This window comes from Coenobita brevimanus, chromosome 62, assembly GCF_032717465.1.
Source record: "Coenobita brevimanus isolate Jiangsu-jjx chromosome 62, ASM3271746v2, whole genome shotgun sequence".
Taxonomy (NCBI): domain Eukaryota; kingdom Metazoa; phylum Arthropoda; class Malacostraca; order Decapoda; family Coenobitidae; genus Coenobita; species Coenobita brevimanus.
Window position 1 is genome coordinate 7,943,333 of NC_137015.1, and position 16,664 is coordinate 7,959,996.

General features: G+C 40.5%; 1 protein-coding gene and 1 pseudogene across 1 annotated transcript in view; both read right to left on the reverse strand.

The window, feature by feature from the left end:
• Window positions 1-16,664, reverse strand: part of LOC145403989 (intraflagellar transport protein 81 homolog) — a 49,933-nt gene that overhangs the window by 17,482 nt on the left and 15,787 nt on the right. Inside the window, exons 7-10 of the mRNA XM_080275591.1 lie at window positions 10,624-10,787; window positions 9,222-9,305; window positions 8,399-8,518; window positions 2,251-2,457 (exon numbers count right to left, since the gene is read on the reverse strand). Of these exons, the coding sequence (XP_080131717.1) occupies window positions 2,251-2,457; window positions 8,399-8,518; window positions 9,222-9,305; window positions 10,624-10,787 (575 nt within the window). The remainder of the gene's footprint in view (window positions 1-2,250; window positions 2,458-8,398; window positions 8,519-9,221; window positions 9,306-10,623; window positions 10,788-16,664) is intronic.
• LOC145404177 (5S ribosomal RNA) lies at window positions 9,442-9,560 on the reverse strand (annotated as a pseudogene).

Genomic DNA, 16,664 nt, shown 5'->3' on the forward strand with positions numbered 1-16,664 from the left:
GCAGTGGAAATGGGACTGCTGAGGTATGTACAGTATGTGGAGTACGGGGAGTGGATAGGATATGAATTAAAGTGATTCATGAAAGCTGCGGAGTAAGAAAGGCTGTGGACATCAGAATCAAAGACAATGTACTGAGATGGTATGGTCAAGCGGAGAGAATGGACATCATTAGAGTGGTGAAAAAGGTGTATCTGAGCAAATCTGAAGAAGGGAGGAGGTGAGGCAGACCAAAGAGAAGGTGGAGGGATATGGTGAATGAGTGTGTGAGGAAGAGAGGTATGGAGGTTGGTTAGGCTATGGGAGTGACAAGAGACAGCTGGTTAGATGAATGTTGTGAGAAGTGCATGTTCAGGGATTTGGCACCCATTATTAATGTGACAACATTCGGATTGCCTCTATCAGATACATTTATGTAAAACTACAGACTGTGGTGAAAGTTTTTGGCATATCAAATAGAGCCAGGATTCCAGGGGCTTGAATGATAAGTGAATGGAAGCATGGCCCATTGAACTGGGCGCTGCTACTCCTCACCCTTCCCTAGGGTGGGAAAGGAGGTCTGGATGATGATGATGATAATGATGACTACTTTCAGACAATTTTATTTGGTTTAGAGAGAGTAATCAGGCTATGTAGACATTATTGGAGATTGACTCTAGTTATTAGTATAGATGGTTTATCCAAGCTTAATAGTCTTCTAGAGGTAACACAAATATACCTGTACAAGAAAATGGTTTAAGCAATTATTGTTGAATTCTAAAAGTACTGTATGCAAAACAACTACCTACAGTTCAGATGCAACAAGAGCAACAATATGACCATCTGCTACGAAATTTATCAACAGCTTTAAATACATAACTTTTAAATAAAGTATGTTAATTTCTTCCTGAAAATATTACAATAATCTGGCAGTCCTTCTTCACCCGTTGAATATGATTTTCACTATATCAATCCACCCTCTCGATGTAGTGCTGCTCTTCGGTGTCTGCCTTTCCCCTCCTCCATCCTTCTTTCCTTCCATCCTCTTCTGTTTTTCTTTCCTTCATTCTTTCCTCGTCCTTCTGCCAATGGGTGACTTTACATTCCCTCTTCTGTCTTTCTTTCCTTCATTCTTTCCTCTTCCTTCTGCCTATGGGTGACTACACTGAGTGACAAGCCAAATGGTTTCCTGTACACCACGAAACCATTTACTACGCTGGGTGGTAACCATATAACCATATCTTGGCACCTGGTCGTTTAGTGGGTAATTATGGAGTTCCAATCGGATTCAGCCGGCGAAGGTTTATATCAAAGGGATGGTTGGGGTTTATTGCTCACATAATGCCACTCAGGGATGAGTGAGGCTGGTCACTCTCATCTTAAATGTCAGGAACAACCTGCCTAGCCCCGGGCTCCTACGCTCCTCATGGGGCAACATAGGATTGACTGTTGAATGACTGAATCAATAAAATCAGCTGGTGGTTATAGACCTTGCTTCCTCCTGGGAACTCCTCCCAGGGGATGGCTCTGGAGACTAAGTCTCCACGCTGCTCTGTTCTTACATATCCATTTTGCTCTCTCAGACATTATTCTTCCACTCCAAGCTTTCTTACTTGCAAACTGTCCAGCTCTCTTTTCGCATGCTTTTATGATCGCCAGCCTTTAGAAGGGGAAGCGATAACATTTCTGCCTGCCTGTGTGTGTGTGTGTGTGTGCGTGTGTATTCTCATTCTATCTCATGAACAGCTTGAGCTATCAGCATGAAACCTTCAGGGTATAAAGATACAGTCATAATCTTGGTCAAGTTCATAATGGGCACTTGGGGTCAAGATCAAGGTCACCAAAATGGCTGCCAAGGGGCACAAAGGGCAAATAGGTTTTATCACCATTATATCTCATGAACGGCAGCAGCTATCAACATGAAACCTCCAGGGTATCAAGATACGGCCAAAATCTTGGACTTGGCCAACAGCACATTCTGGTAGGTGATTAGCATTCAGCTCCTGAATGCTTTTCTTTCATTTTTTTTTTTTTTATGTCTAACAGTACAGACATAATGATTTGTTCTCTCAGACTTAGAAATCCTTCCTGTGTGCCAAACACCTTCACATGTCACCATCTTCGCACTAATACCCACTACACAATGAACACATGCCATGGCTGTCTTATGCAGGACTGGTGTGACTGAACAAGAATAATAATTTTCATGATATGTCAGTGGGATTTGTGGAAGATAAAAGTACATTGTAAAGAATTCCAAACAATCAAACCTACCAGCTGCTCCAAGATCTGTGCATCTTTAGCTTGCAGTATCTCTTGTGTTCTGCTCAGGATTCCATACTCAGCCCTTAGCTCACTCAACTCAGCTCGTTTCATCTTGTATACTGAACTCTTGCCTCTGAGCTTGTTGACGTATCTCTTGAACTCTTCCCCTCGCAAGATCTGTTCACCTGAAAACTGCTTCAACTGTTCTTGCTTCTCCTGTAAACAAAATACAAGAAATCTGGTTTTTAAAGAAGTACACTCTGCATATTGCCTCAACTAAAACACAATAAAAACCAAAGCTTCACACACTTTTACCCCTGTACATTGATTTTTCCCCACACAGATTTTGTTCACTTGATAACTGCCTCAACATTTCTTGTTTCTGCATACAAAATTCCATCTGCAATAAATTTGGTAAGGAAGTGTACATGACACACACTCAAACCTCAATTTGAGGGACCTCCATTTAAGGGATTTCGGATTTAAGGGACTCCATATGATACCTGACAAATGGACAAGACCATTAAAAAATGATACATAATGTCTAGGTTATAAACATTAATATGTTCCTTTATACAGTACCCATAAAATAATATTCATAATCATATTAATATGTAAGATAAGTGAAACAATCATTGCATTTCATAATAAGATTGTCTTTATATGTGGTAAAACAATGGACATTTTCAAGTAAGGGAAATTTTCAAGTAAGGGTCAAGTTGCCTCCCCATCTGATCCCTTAAATTGAGGTTTGAGTGTATATGAAGCCTCTGCTATGGCATGAAATGTAGCATGAATCACTGCTAACACATGAAATACAAACCACAACTCAACACAAACTTAACTCTGCACATTTCTCTTCCCCTTGCAAACCTGCTCTGGTGAAAAACTGCTTTTACTGGTCCTGCTTCTTCTGTAAACAATATACACAGAAGTCCTTGCTATATGTTGGGGACATGTTTTAAAACAGTGTAATTCAACTGTTTCATACGGCTGGTAAAATACTAAGAACTGAAGAAGTTGCCATAAAAACCTTACTGACAATAATGCAGCTCTAGCAAGACATTTATCCGCATTTTAATGTGGACTTATTGATTCATTTTTCATTCATTCATCATCCAATCCTATGCTGCCCCACGAGAAGCTTAAGAGCCCGGGGGTAGGCAAGTTGGTCCTGACATTTAAGATGAGAGTGACCAGCCTCACTCATCCTTGAGTGGAATTACATGAGCAATAAACCCCAACCACTCCTTGGACATAAACCTTCAATGGCTCAGTCCGACTGGTGCGCCGTAATTACCCACTAAACCACCAGGCACCAAAATCTGGTTACAGTATATGGTTACCACCCAGCACAGTAAATGGTTTCCTGGTGTACAGGAAACCATTTACTATGCTGGGTTGTCACTCAGTGTACAGTCATCCACAGGCAGAAGGAAGAGGAAAGAATGAAGGAAAGAAAGACAGAAGAAGATGTGTAAAGTCACCCTTGGGCAGAAGGATGAGGAAAGAATGAAGGAAAGAAAGACAGAAGAGGATGGAAGAAAAGAAGGATGGAGGAGTGGAAAGGGCAGACACCCAAGAGCAGCACTACACAGAGTGAGTGGATGGTAGGCGCCCCCACGTACCACAACTTATTAAAAAAAAAAAAAAAAAAAAAAAAAAAAAAAAAGACAACTTGTGATGAAGAATTCATATACAAAAAGTCCTTGTTGTATGTCTCCTTTTTTATTCAATTCTTTTTTGCTATTAAATGCTTAACCTTGTTTCATTTCATTTATAATGGTTCCAATATGCTTGCATACATCTATAGCAGTCTCTCCATTCAGTTCTTTATCCATGAGGTCACACTCTATGACATCTTCCCAGGTCTTTTTCAGTCTGCTTCTTGCAACTCCACCATCAATATTTACCCTTCTTACCCTTGCAATAAGCTGTCAGCATCCTCTCCACTTGCCCAAACCATCTCAATCTACTCATTTTCATCAAAACACTAATACTGTACATTCAAGGACATCCTTCCCAACTCTCCATAGTCCTAATCCCTACAGGTCTGTCATTCTAGGAAGGACTACACATCCACCTAATCATTATCATCTTTGTTTGAGCCTACAAATATCATCTTCCTTTACTGCCCAGGTCTCACTAAAGTACAACACATACTGCATGTAAAAGGACCTCATAGCAGGAGGGGAGAGCCCTCTCAATGTTAGACGTAAAAGCTCCCTGAACTTCTTCCAGGAACTCATTACTCATGCCACAGACCTAGCTCCATTCCCAGATCCAGCACATATCATGTCTCCCAAGTACCAAAATTCCTTTACGCACTCTGAAGACTCTCCAGCAAGGTCAGTCCCTTCCCATTTCTCTATATCTGGATGCTCCCCCTTTACCACCACACACTTGAAATCAGCATTATTTCGCAATCTACCTCTCATACCACTGACCCTCTAATGAACTCACTTAATCACAAATATTGCCCAAGACGGAATAACTTCCTACATCTTTGTGGCAAACTGCACATGGCTACATTTCTTCTGCTTTGACAGTACCACCACCAGCCCTGGATGTCATCAGTTTTATTATATCTGCATTTATTCTCAAACCTTTGTACCCCATTCCATCTCTTCACATTCTAAATCTTTTCTCCGATACCCAAAGAGATCAACACTACGCCATCAGCACACAACACTTCCCATGGAAGTCCGGGTCTGAGGTCAGGCAAGAAATCTTCAAGCATGATGATAAACGAAAGAGGTTTAAAACTGATCCCAGAGACACACAAAAGTTCATGGATAATTCATCACTCAAACCTCAGTTCACTCACACCTGGGTGCTGACACCCTTGTCCTTTGGATAACCACTCTAACCAACCATTTCTCAATCCCAATCTTTCTCATTGCCCACTTAACCACCTCCCTGGGCACTCTGTCAAAGGCCTTCTCCAAATCAACAAAGTGCAACTTGCGCTTATTTCATACAGCCATGAGCCGCTTTGCATCCACAATACATTCTAAAAAATAGGATGTTAAAGGATCTGGACATTAAGCAACCACCATAACTTGTGGACTGTATACCGTATACAGTACTGTATATGGTTGGGCAGCCGGCCAGCCTCTCTGGCCACATTCTGGTAATAGACCCTAATCCACCAGCTAAGCAAAATGGCTGTCTGCTTCCTCACCGAATGGTCAAAGTCGCCTGGCTGGCCTCCTGAGCCGCGGGCTGGTAAACGAACCTAACCCACCAGCTGGGCGAAAATGGCCATCTGCCTCCCTACCGAATACTTGAAGTCACCCGGCCGACCTCTCGACCCACACGCTGGTAAATGAACCTAACCCACTAGCTGAGCAAAAATGGCCATCTGCCTTCCAATTGAATGGCCAAAGTCACCCGGCCAGCCGCTCAAGCCCTGCGCTGGTAGAAGAACTAACCCACCAGCTGAGAAAAAATGGCCTATATACTGTATACACGTACTGTATATGGTATATATTGTACTGCTTATTACCGGTACTTTTAAAGTACAGTACAGAATAAAATGCCTAAATTAAGACAATAATACAATATGTAATGTTATGTAAACCTGATGCAAGGATACGTAAGAACACTCGAAATTGGCAGTAAACATGCAACTAGATGCAGCTGCCTGTGGCTGGTGTTGATAACACTGTTACATGGTAAACTTTATACTGCTTGTTGGTAAACTTTTTATTGCTTTTTAGTATATTTTTTCCTGTTATTATGCAAGCTGGGGAAAAAATAAAGAAGATATGAACAGCATTACAGTGTATCTCTATTGGTTACGCATGAATAGTAAAACCTCACTTTAATGGACTAAATGGGGTCCAAGCCATTCCGAAAAAGCAGAATTCCGATAAAAGCGACATCTGGACTTCCTCCTGCTAACCTGGACTTTTTCTGACATATCAGACATTAGTCAAGATTGCACCAACGGTTTTTAAATATTTTTCACTACCACTGCAGTACTGTACTGTACTATACATTCACTATAATAATCGAATGGTATACTATAAATACTGTAATAATAACGTCCTGTACACTGATAAACAAGTCTTTTCTTACCTTACTGTAGTGAACATAGCTGAAGTGGTCAGGCAGTCTGGCCTGCCTTTGTCTTTGGACTTATTCTGATATAAAAGAATTTACTCCGGTTGGCTCCTCAATTCCAACAAAAACGAATTCCAGTCTATTGAAGTCTGTTATATTGAGGTTTTACTGTACAGCGTTGACACATCGAGGTTTTACTGTACTGCACATTGTATGGCCGGTAGCACTACTGCTTTGTTTTCAGATGCCAGCTGGCTATCACCAAGGAACACTGCTTTGTGCCTGCATACACTTGCTACATCCCATTCTTAGGATTTTTTTTTTTTTTTATGGGTCTCTGGACGTTAAAAGCCAAGACGTTGTGCGTTACGACATTACGCAGCACATGACTGTACTGTATACTGTAAATATACAGTAGATCCCCACTAAAACGGACTAACGGGGGAAGCCTGACTCAATAAAGCCTACAGTCTGTTATATCCGATGATCCCCTGAGGTAGCATTTCAAGCACAGGTTTGAAAATAAATGAGTACAACAGCATATTCTAGCACTAACTGTAATCATGATGACATGAGGGCAATTTCAGACCAGGCTGGAGTAAAATGGACGGGAAACACATGTATTGTGACCCACTGTGCCCCATTTAATGGACATTGTTATTGCCCATGGAAGTTCAGTGGCCTTCACAGTGGCCACTGAGTTTGACATCTGCTATAATGGGGTCCACTGGCAAGGGTCTACTGGTATATTTTTCCTGAAACTGTCAGACAATGAACAGTGCATCAGTGGTCCCTCTGCCTGGCACAGACCCAAACTGCATCTAGTCAATATTACTCTTTCTCCTACCATCCCTTCCAGGACTCTCACTATTACCTTCATTATTTGGTCCAAAAGCTTTATGCCTCTAAAATTGTCACTTTCCAGGGCATCACCTTTTCCTTATATTCATTAACCATCATGTTATTTAACAAGTCATCTGGAACAACACACTCATATGTACCCATATTTTGAGGCGCTACATAAGATGCACCCTAATTTTGGAAGAGCCAGTCTAAGGAAAAAAAAAAAAAAAAAGTTTTTGACTCCTAATCAACACCCACTACAACTTTAGCTTGATATAGTCATATTCATACAAATGCACACTCACCTTTCTATATCTCAGTTCAGTACTATTCACTGGTCAGTAGCATCACTATTATATACTGAATATAAGACCTAAAATAGTGAAAATCTGTACCACAGCCACATTTAAATAATACAAACTACTTTTGGCTATCCTTCTTCTTCTTTACAGAGTTTGAACCAGGTGGGTTTGTGTATTTTACAAGCACTTTGTGAAAACAGTCATTTTGTGAAATGAGTGTAAACTGGAGATTATATATATATATATATATATATATATATATATATATATAGTAGCCCTTCTGATTTTGTAGTTATCTTGGAATTAGTTTAGCACTAACTTCTCAAGACAAATTTTTTCCTGATTGCTCTGGTACATTAAAAATGGACAACAATGTCTTGATTCCAATACCTGAATCACAGAACATTAAAACTAAAGTGTTTTTACTTGGTTTGTTTAGCTCTTCTATACAATTTCATATTTTTTCCTTAAACATGCTGTTGCTGTACCTCCTATATGGCACATAAATTTCACACTATCAGCAATGTCTCTGCAATGGTTAGGCTCAGCACTGTCACGTCATATAATTTCACACTATCAGTAATGTCCCAGCAATGGTTAGGCTCAGCACTGTCACGTCACGTCAAAGTAAGCTTCCCGAGAAACTGTGCCAGGATGGAACTGATTCATGCCGGGTACATGACAGAGGCGAACAGTTTTGTGTGATCGTGTCCATTCAATCACAAGAAAGAATTATTGACATTACAGTGACAAGAAGTGATGCAATGGTAGCATGATGAATAGTGTGATTCAGCCTTTACAGGTGCAAGTATTAACACTCAGGCTCCTGTGACTAACTCTCAGCAAAACAGAATCATCTACCATTAGCTGGAATAGAAAACTAGAGTTGTCCTGACCATGACAGGGATAGTAAGACACATTGTACAATACAGCACTCAACTGACCCTCATATCTTCCTGCAGTGTATTTAGCTCCCCTCTTAAGTCATTCAGGCGCTCAGCTGTCTGTTCCTTCTTCCGGGCTATGATTGCAGCATTCTGGCGGAAAAAAGATAGCTTCCCAACCTGAAGAAGAGGAAATAGTATTAATGCTGGATGCCACCACTTACTGTGTAATTAACATACAGCAACTACAGTCAATGCTGGATAGTATACAGACAGTCTTCATTATATGTCGTGTTTTTCAAAATATCACAACTTATTCCATTTAACTGGTACAGTAGAGTACCTCATTCTATGTTGTGTTTTTCAAAATATCACAACTTATTTCATTTAACTGGTACAGTAGAGTACTAGTACTGTAACTGGATGAGCTGGCAAAGTAGCTTGACAAGTAAGAACAGAACTTCAACAGGTTATTTATCTGCAACTTACTGTAAACTTAATAGATTAAAAAAAAAAAAAATGTACAAAGTGGTATATAATGAAGACTTACTGAAAAGTATCTATAAAAACTACTAATGCTGCATTCATGAAACTAGATCTGATAATGTAAAATAGTTATCTCTGAAAACTTACTACTAACTGCAGAATTACCAGGGCTCACCAAAGTCAAGCTTAAAGGCTGAAAATTTAAATTTACAGACATCCATATCTAATTATAAGAAATGGCATTACCATAAATAAACAATAAATATGGTACTGACCAACATCACTATCCCAAACTGAGGTCTAATTTATTGAATGTTAATGCTAGAGATAATTAAGCATCTCACAAGTAAGTGTATTTACAACCATAGGTCGCTGGTTTCCTATAATATACCCTCACCTTGCTCTCAGGGCTCTCATCTTCTTCAACTTCCTTCATGCGAGCCTCATTTAGATTATTGATCTCTGCTGTCAGGGCACGGATCTGCATGAGAGAGAATATTCATTCATTCATTCATTGCCAGATGCCATGTATCCCAGACAGGGTGGCCAAGGGCTTAGAGTTAATTGTTTTACAGGGAGGGGCACTAATCCTCCATCAACCCCACTTGCCGTAGGGATGCCAACAGCATCTGGTGTTCCCAGGCGGTCACCCATCCAAGTACTAACCAGACCCAACGTTGCTTAACTTCGCTGATCGAACGGGAAGCGGTGTACTCAACGTGGTAGAGAGAATATACTGGTACAAAAATCCCACAGAACATGTATCTTTCCTGAGCCAATTTAATACTCTAGGATTTATGCAGTCTGATATTTTCTATATTAAAAACATCATTAATTCCTTGAATCCCATGACACATTTCCTATATTATTCCTGTTATATCTATCCATCTATTTATAGCCAGTTGCCTTAATTCCACAGGGGGAGGAAGTGAACAAATTTTCTCCATGTCGCCCTGTCTTTTAGCTTCAGGCTGTCATCCCTCTAACTCACACCACCCTCATTCTCATACCTCTCCACTGCATCACTCTATCTTATCCTTGATCGCCCCCTCTCCCTCCACATCACTCATATGGATGTGCTGGAATGTGTTAGAAGTGCCCTTAAAAGGTCTGGCCATGCAGACGGAATGGAGAATGAGAGAATGACTTACAACTATATTCTGGGAATTTTATTCAACTTAGAGAGAGACTATTAAAACTGGAGGGGTTATATAAAGCCTTCATCATCCCTTTTACTACTAAGACGTTCCTCCTAAGCTGAATGAAATTTTCTAGTTGTATCAAGAATCTAATACAAAAGATACACTCTGAATGAAAGAGGCAAATTTCTTGTTTATGTGACATATGGTAAGGGCATACAAAGTAGGATGTTATATGAGCTCACTGAGGTAACCAAGTCATCCAGTTCATATAGACAGGTGTACTACTCCATCAGATGCTGAGGAGAGATGCCTTCATGCAGGAGCACTGATATAACCTTACAAAAAATCCCTCAACTTCCTTCCTATCCCCCAAATGGAGGACAGTGGATTACAGAAAAACAGCAACTTCTGCCAGCAATCCACTGCATTCAGGTCCTGATAAGCCTGGGGCAAAAGTAACAAAACAAACAACAATATTACGAGATGGCATTGGACAACAACATAAAAAATGCATCATACTGTCTAGAGATTGGATCAGAGCAAAAGAACTGAAAGAAACCCAAGTGAAATAACCTGCTGGATCAAAACTGAATTGGGAGGACAGTATGTCATCAAGCCAAAGTGGCTACAAGTTATATAAAAGAAATACTGTATTACCTGTTTGTTGACTGAATCAATTTCCTGTTGCCCCATGGCTGGTTGGGCGGCAACACGTTGCAGGGTTGATAAGCGCCTTTGTTTGGCTGACAATTCTTTGGGCAGCTTCTCTTTTGCTATGTATGTGTTGACATTCACATCTTCCTCAAGTCTCTGCAGTAAGCCTATTGGGTATACATACAACAGTAAGTACAGCAATCCCTCGATTATGTCATAACTGAGTCAAAGGCATGACCGGATATGGAAAGTGAATGGATATGGAGCAATATCCTCTACAGTACCCATATCCTACCTAAACCCAAACCCAACCTATACCACATGTACAGTATCCCTCCTAACTCTGGCAGTGTTCTACAGTCTTTCGGCTGTTTTAAGACATCAAAACACATACTACAATATGAAATATACTGTAATCCTCAACACTAAAAAAAACAATGAAAAACACACACACACACACACACACACACACACACACACACACAAGCAAAACCCTACCAATATGTACAGTGCCCCTCCTAATTTTGGCAGTGTTCTGAGGTTTTTCAGTTGTTTTCAAGACATCAAAGCACACATTGCAATATGTAATATAACTCTTAAAAAAAAAAAATCCATTCATAAAAAAAAAAAAAAAAAAAAAAAATATGCACAGTACCCCTCCTAATTTTGGCAGTGTTCTGCAGTGTTTAGACATCACAACACACATTGCAATATGCAACATAATCCTAAACACCAAGAAAACAATGCATAAACAACAACAAACAATACAGTGTGCAAAGCCCTACCAATATGTACAGTACCCCTCCTAATTTTGGCAGTGTTCTGAGGTTTTTTGGCTGTTTATAGACATCAAGCACACATTGCAATATGCATTATAATCCTAAACACACACACACACACACACACACGAACCGCCGGAGAGAGAGGTCGTCCCAGGCATCGCTCCTAACCTTGAGTAGTTCCAGGAATTTTGTCTGTCCTGTCTCCTAGGGTCTTTCTTTAAATTTAAAATAATGAAAGTTGGTAGACTACCAAAAATGTAAAGATTTGTTGGCAATAGTATACATGAATGTTTGTGGCTTATTCGGTAACAGCTGTTTAGGTACTTTACCGGTACGTTAAAGATGGCCGAAAATGTAAACAATGAGGGAATGGAATTTCAAGGATTTGATGCTAATACTAATGTCATGGACCTGGTGAAAACATTAATTATGAGGATTAGTGAACTCGAAAAAAAAGTAGAGAATCTAGTGATAAAGGATGTGTCAGGAAATACGGAAACCACCATACAGAGTCTAATCCAGTCCAACGAAACAGCCAATGAAGAGATTAAGAATTTGAAGAGGGACAATGTTGAACTGAGGAGGAAACTTGAAGAGAGTACTAATAAAACGGAGAAGGTGAGTAATGTACTAGAAGAACACAAGGCAAAGTGGGCACACGTAGAAGAAGAACAGAAAGAAGTGGTCAGCTTAACCTGCGGCGTCCCAGGGACGTACTTCCACGTCCTCACATTTTGTCACAGCTAATCCCGGGGACGTACTTCAACGTCCTGCAATTGCAAGGTTCATAATTTCCACAATTTTCAAAATTCGCGCAAGATTTTCGTTTCGCCCGGGTACCCAAGCCTCTCCTACCTGCCGCCAGGCGGGCAGCGTCCTAGACCCCGTGTGACCCGCGCTCGCCCTTGTCTCGGTCACTCACCTGCTAGCAGTGACCCAGGTCAGACATGGCGCGGAAAGGTCTCTCAGACGAGGAAATCGCATCCGTCCTGGAAGCCTTCACTGGAGACAGTGATTCTCCACTCGATGATGATGTGGTGGATCGCGATTACGTCCAGCCAGAGGAAGAAATAAGTAGCAGTGATAAGGAGGTCCCTTCGCCCCGAAAAACGCGATATGTGACATACCGTAAGGCAAGGGAAGGCCAGCCTGCTCCCCAACCACGTGCAAAGCTATCTCTCCATCCTGAATCTGATAAGGACGAGGATGAGGACGATGAGGATGACGGAGGCCTAGGACATGATATCGCCGCGTGGTTGGGAAAAGAGAAAATATCACCACGAGGATCAGAAGGTGGGGCGAGACGACACATAAGGTATGGTGAAAGTACTTTGTCTGGGGAAGTGGCAAGTGGTGTGGTGGGATTGCTGGGAGAAAGGGAAAGTGTTGTGGCGGCAGCGCAGGGTGAAAGTGAGAGTGGTGTGGGGGTAGTGCGGGGTGATGGGGCAAGTGGTGTGAGGGAGGCAGCACGAGCACGTGGTGCTAGTAGGCCTAGGGGAGAGGAGGTTGAGTCACTCCCCAGCACTTCTTTCGCACCTGAATATTCCCAAACTTCCTCCCCACAGCCCCAGGATGTGGGGAAAGGAAAGAAAGGGAAGGAAAAGGGAGAGGGAAGAGAAGTGCGAGTGATGAGAGGCGCCGCTCTCCACCTCCCCAACCTCCCCCACCACCCTCACCTCCCCACCCTGACGAAGGGGACGATGGTGACGTGGTTAGTGTAAGTGGAAAGAATTGTTATCAAAAGTACACCCACTGTGTAAATCTGGTCAGTAAATATGTGATAGCAAGGAAATAAAGTGGAAACGGGTGTAATGTTAGCATGAATAAAACGTATAAGTTGAACATTACTGTAAGTTGTCATAATTGATGTCACGAGTACACCCACATTCTGGTCAGTAAGTATGTGATAGGAATTATATACAGTGGAAGATGTTGTAATGTTAGTAGTAAGGTATTTTATAAGTTGATTACTAGTGTAAGATGAAACAAATGATATCGCAATAACACTCCCTGTGTAAGTATGCGCAAATATGACGCTCAGTTCCATCGTAAGTTCAGAAATGATGTGATATCAATTATATCAAGTGTTTACATGTGCAATGTTAGTGGAGAATTATTATATAAGTACAAAAATAGGTTGTAAGTTGAAATAGTTGTCATAGCGACTTCACCGTGTGTGTTATTATGCGCTATTATTACGCTATATATTTACGTAAGGCCTGAAATAATCTCAAAACAGTTCTATAAAGTTGAAAAGTGTATAATAATATTAGAAAAGTATTATGTAAGTAGAAATAGCACAATACGAGTTGAAACAACAGTCACAGCGAGTTCACTCACTACGTAAATAAGCGCTAACATTACGCTAAATGTTATCAAAAGGCCTGTGAATACGTAAAAACAGTTCAATAAAATGTAAAATGGTATAATGTTATTGTAGAAGTATTATGTAAGTAAAAAAAATTATATGTATCATGATTTTAGAATGTTAGCGATTCATCGTGACCAAGTTGGCCGATTTTGCTCGTTTCGCACGATGGTACAATGCTTATTTCTGCTCTATTTTTGTATAAAATCCAATATACTCTTTTATCACATGTTTTTATGTTTGTAATTAATTCATTTCTACTTACTTTCATTGGTTTCCCAGACTTATAATACCATAGAAAACGTTTGAGGCTCAGACCGCCTAGGGAGAACACGGGGCCAGGTGGGACCAAGGCATACCTGGTAAAGCTAATTAGGGCCCCGGGGACCAATGTCTTTGCCACCGACCATTGTTTCTGACCAAAAGCGAAAGTTTAAGCAAAAAAAAAAAAGGTCGAAAAATGGTCGGGATTGGGGGGTACCAGTGGTCGAAAAGTGGTTGGGACGGGGCGGGTTAAGAGAGATCATCCAGGAAGAAAGGGAAATGAACAAGAAAGAAATGGAAGAAAATGTAGTGAAAATACTGAAGAAAAAAGAGAAAATAGTGAGAGAAACTGTAGAAAGGAACAGATGTGTGGTAGTATTTGGAAACAGGGAAGAGGAAGAAAAGGTTAGGTTCGCAAGACTCGAGAGAGACACGAACATGGTGAGAGGAATATTAGGCAAGATTGACCCCGAAGGAGACAAGTGGGTAAAAGAAATTGAGGAAGTAAGGAGGATAGGGCCGTATAAGAAAGGGGAAACAAGACCAATGAGAGTCAGGTTTACATCAGAAAGTGTAATAAATGAGATACTTAAAGTGACCTGGAAATTAAGCAAAGAGGCGGGGATGGAAAATATTATAATAAGAAAAGATCTGAATGAAGAAGAAAGAGAAGTTTTAAAATCATTAAAGGAAGAAGTAAAGGAAAAAAATGATAAGAGGACTGAGGAAGAACGTAATACTTTTTTTTGGAGAGTATTGGATATGAAAGTAAGGAAATGGTATTTAAGGAAATAGAAGTGAAGGAAACTAGGGGGGATGGTTGTGAAAGATCAGAAGTTGAGGAAGTGGTACGGACAGAGAGTAGGAGAGAAGAGAGTATTAATAATGTCAAAAATAATTTGAAGGTGATATATACTAATGTTGATGGTTTCATATCGACAAGGATCGAAATTAATGATTTCTTGAGAGAACATGAACCTGATGTCATGTGCTTTGTAGAGACCAAATTAAGAGAAGATATTGATGTTCATTTGGGAGATGGTAAATACAAACTGTGGAGAAAAGACAGAAAAGAAAAAAAGGGAGGAGGAGTGATGATAGCAGTGAAGAACAACATAAATGTAGATACTGTGGAAATGGGAGAAGGCAGGGCTGAAGTGATATATATGAAATTAGAAACTAGAGAGAATGTTAGGAGAGATATGGCGGTAGTGTATGTTCCCCCAAAGACGAGAGCATGGAAGGATGACGAATACTATGAGATGTTGTCAGATATGGCTAGCTACTTGCAAAAAATAATTGAGAAAAGCAATAATATAATTTTGGTGGGTGACTTTAATTGTAAAGAGGTGAACTGGGAGGAATGGTACTCGGGAGGCGGCGAGGATTCGTGGGGTACTATGTTATTAAATATAATAATGAATAATGTGATGACGCAGTGGGTCAAAGAAGAGACACGGTTTCGAGGTGAGGACACACCAGCAAGGTTAGATTTACTGTTCACCAAAGAACCCGATGTAATAGAATCATTGGAATATCTCTGTCCTTTGGGAAAAAGTGATCACGTGGTCATTGAGTTCCAGATGTTAATAGGAAACGTTGAGCCAAGAGACGAGCTTCATAGACAGGGAAGATACAACTTTGGCAAAGCAAATTTTACAGGATTGAGAAACTTTTTTGAAAATGCGGATTGGAGAAAATTCAGAGAAACAAGAGAGATACAGAGGAAGTGGGATATCTTTCTAGACCTCTATAATTTGGGAGTGGAAAAATTTGTACCAAGAGTAAGAGGGAAAGAAAACAGGAAAAAGGAGTGGTTTAATAGAAGGTGTATGATAGCCAAAAAAAAAGAGATAAGGCGTGGAACAATTGGAGAAAGAGAGGTAACGACAGAACAAAGGAAGAATATAAAAGAACAAGAAACGAATACACAAGAATATGTAGGGAAGAAGAAAGGAATTTTGAAAAAGGTATAATTGACAAATGCAAGGATGAACCCAAACTGTTTTATAGATTTGTTAATGGCAAACTGAAACAAAAGGAAGGAATCACCAAGCTGAAAGTAGATGGAGAGGTCTTTAAGGATGCGGCAATGCAAGCAGAAATAATGAACAAACGTTTCCAGTCAGTTTTCACTAAAGAAAAGGAGCTTGTGGAAGGGGAGGGAGTGATTAGAAATGTTCCGGTGATGAAAGATATAAAAGTGGAGGTGCAGGAAGTGTATAAATTACTGGAAACTCAAGATGTAAGGAAAGCCCCAGGACCTGATGGAATTTCTAATTGGGTACTGAAGGAATGCAGAGAACAACTGGCGGATAAAATTCACAGCTTAATTGTATGCTCACTGGAAGAGGGGAAAGTGCCAAAAGAATGGAAGAGGGCAAATGCGGTACCAATTTACAAGGGAGGAAATAGGGAAGAACCCCTGAATTATAGACCAGTGTCTCTAACCAGCATGGTCGCAAAATTGTGTGAGAGAATCCTGAAAGACAGATGGATAAAATATCTGGAAGAGATGAATATTTTGGCTGAATGTCAGTTTGGATTCAGAAGTGGAAGGTCATGTGTTTCAAACTTGTTGAGCTTTTACTCAAGAGCGATTGATGTGGTACAGGAGAGAGATGGTTGGG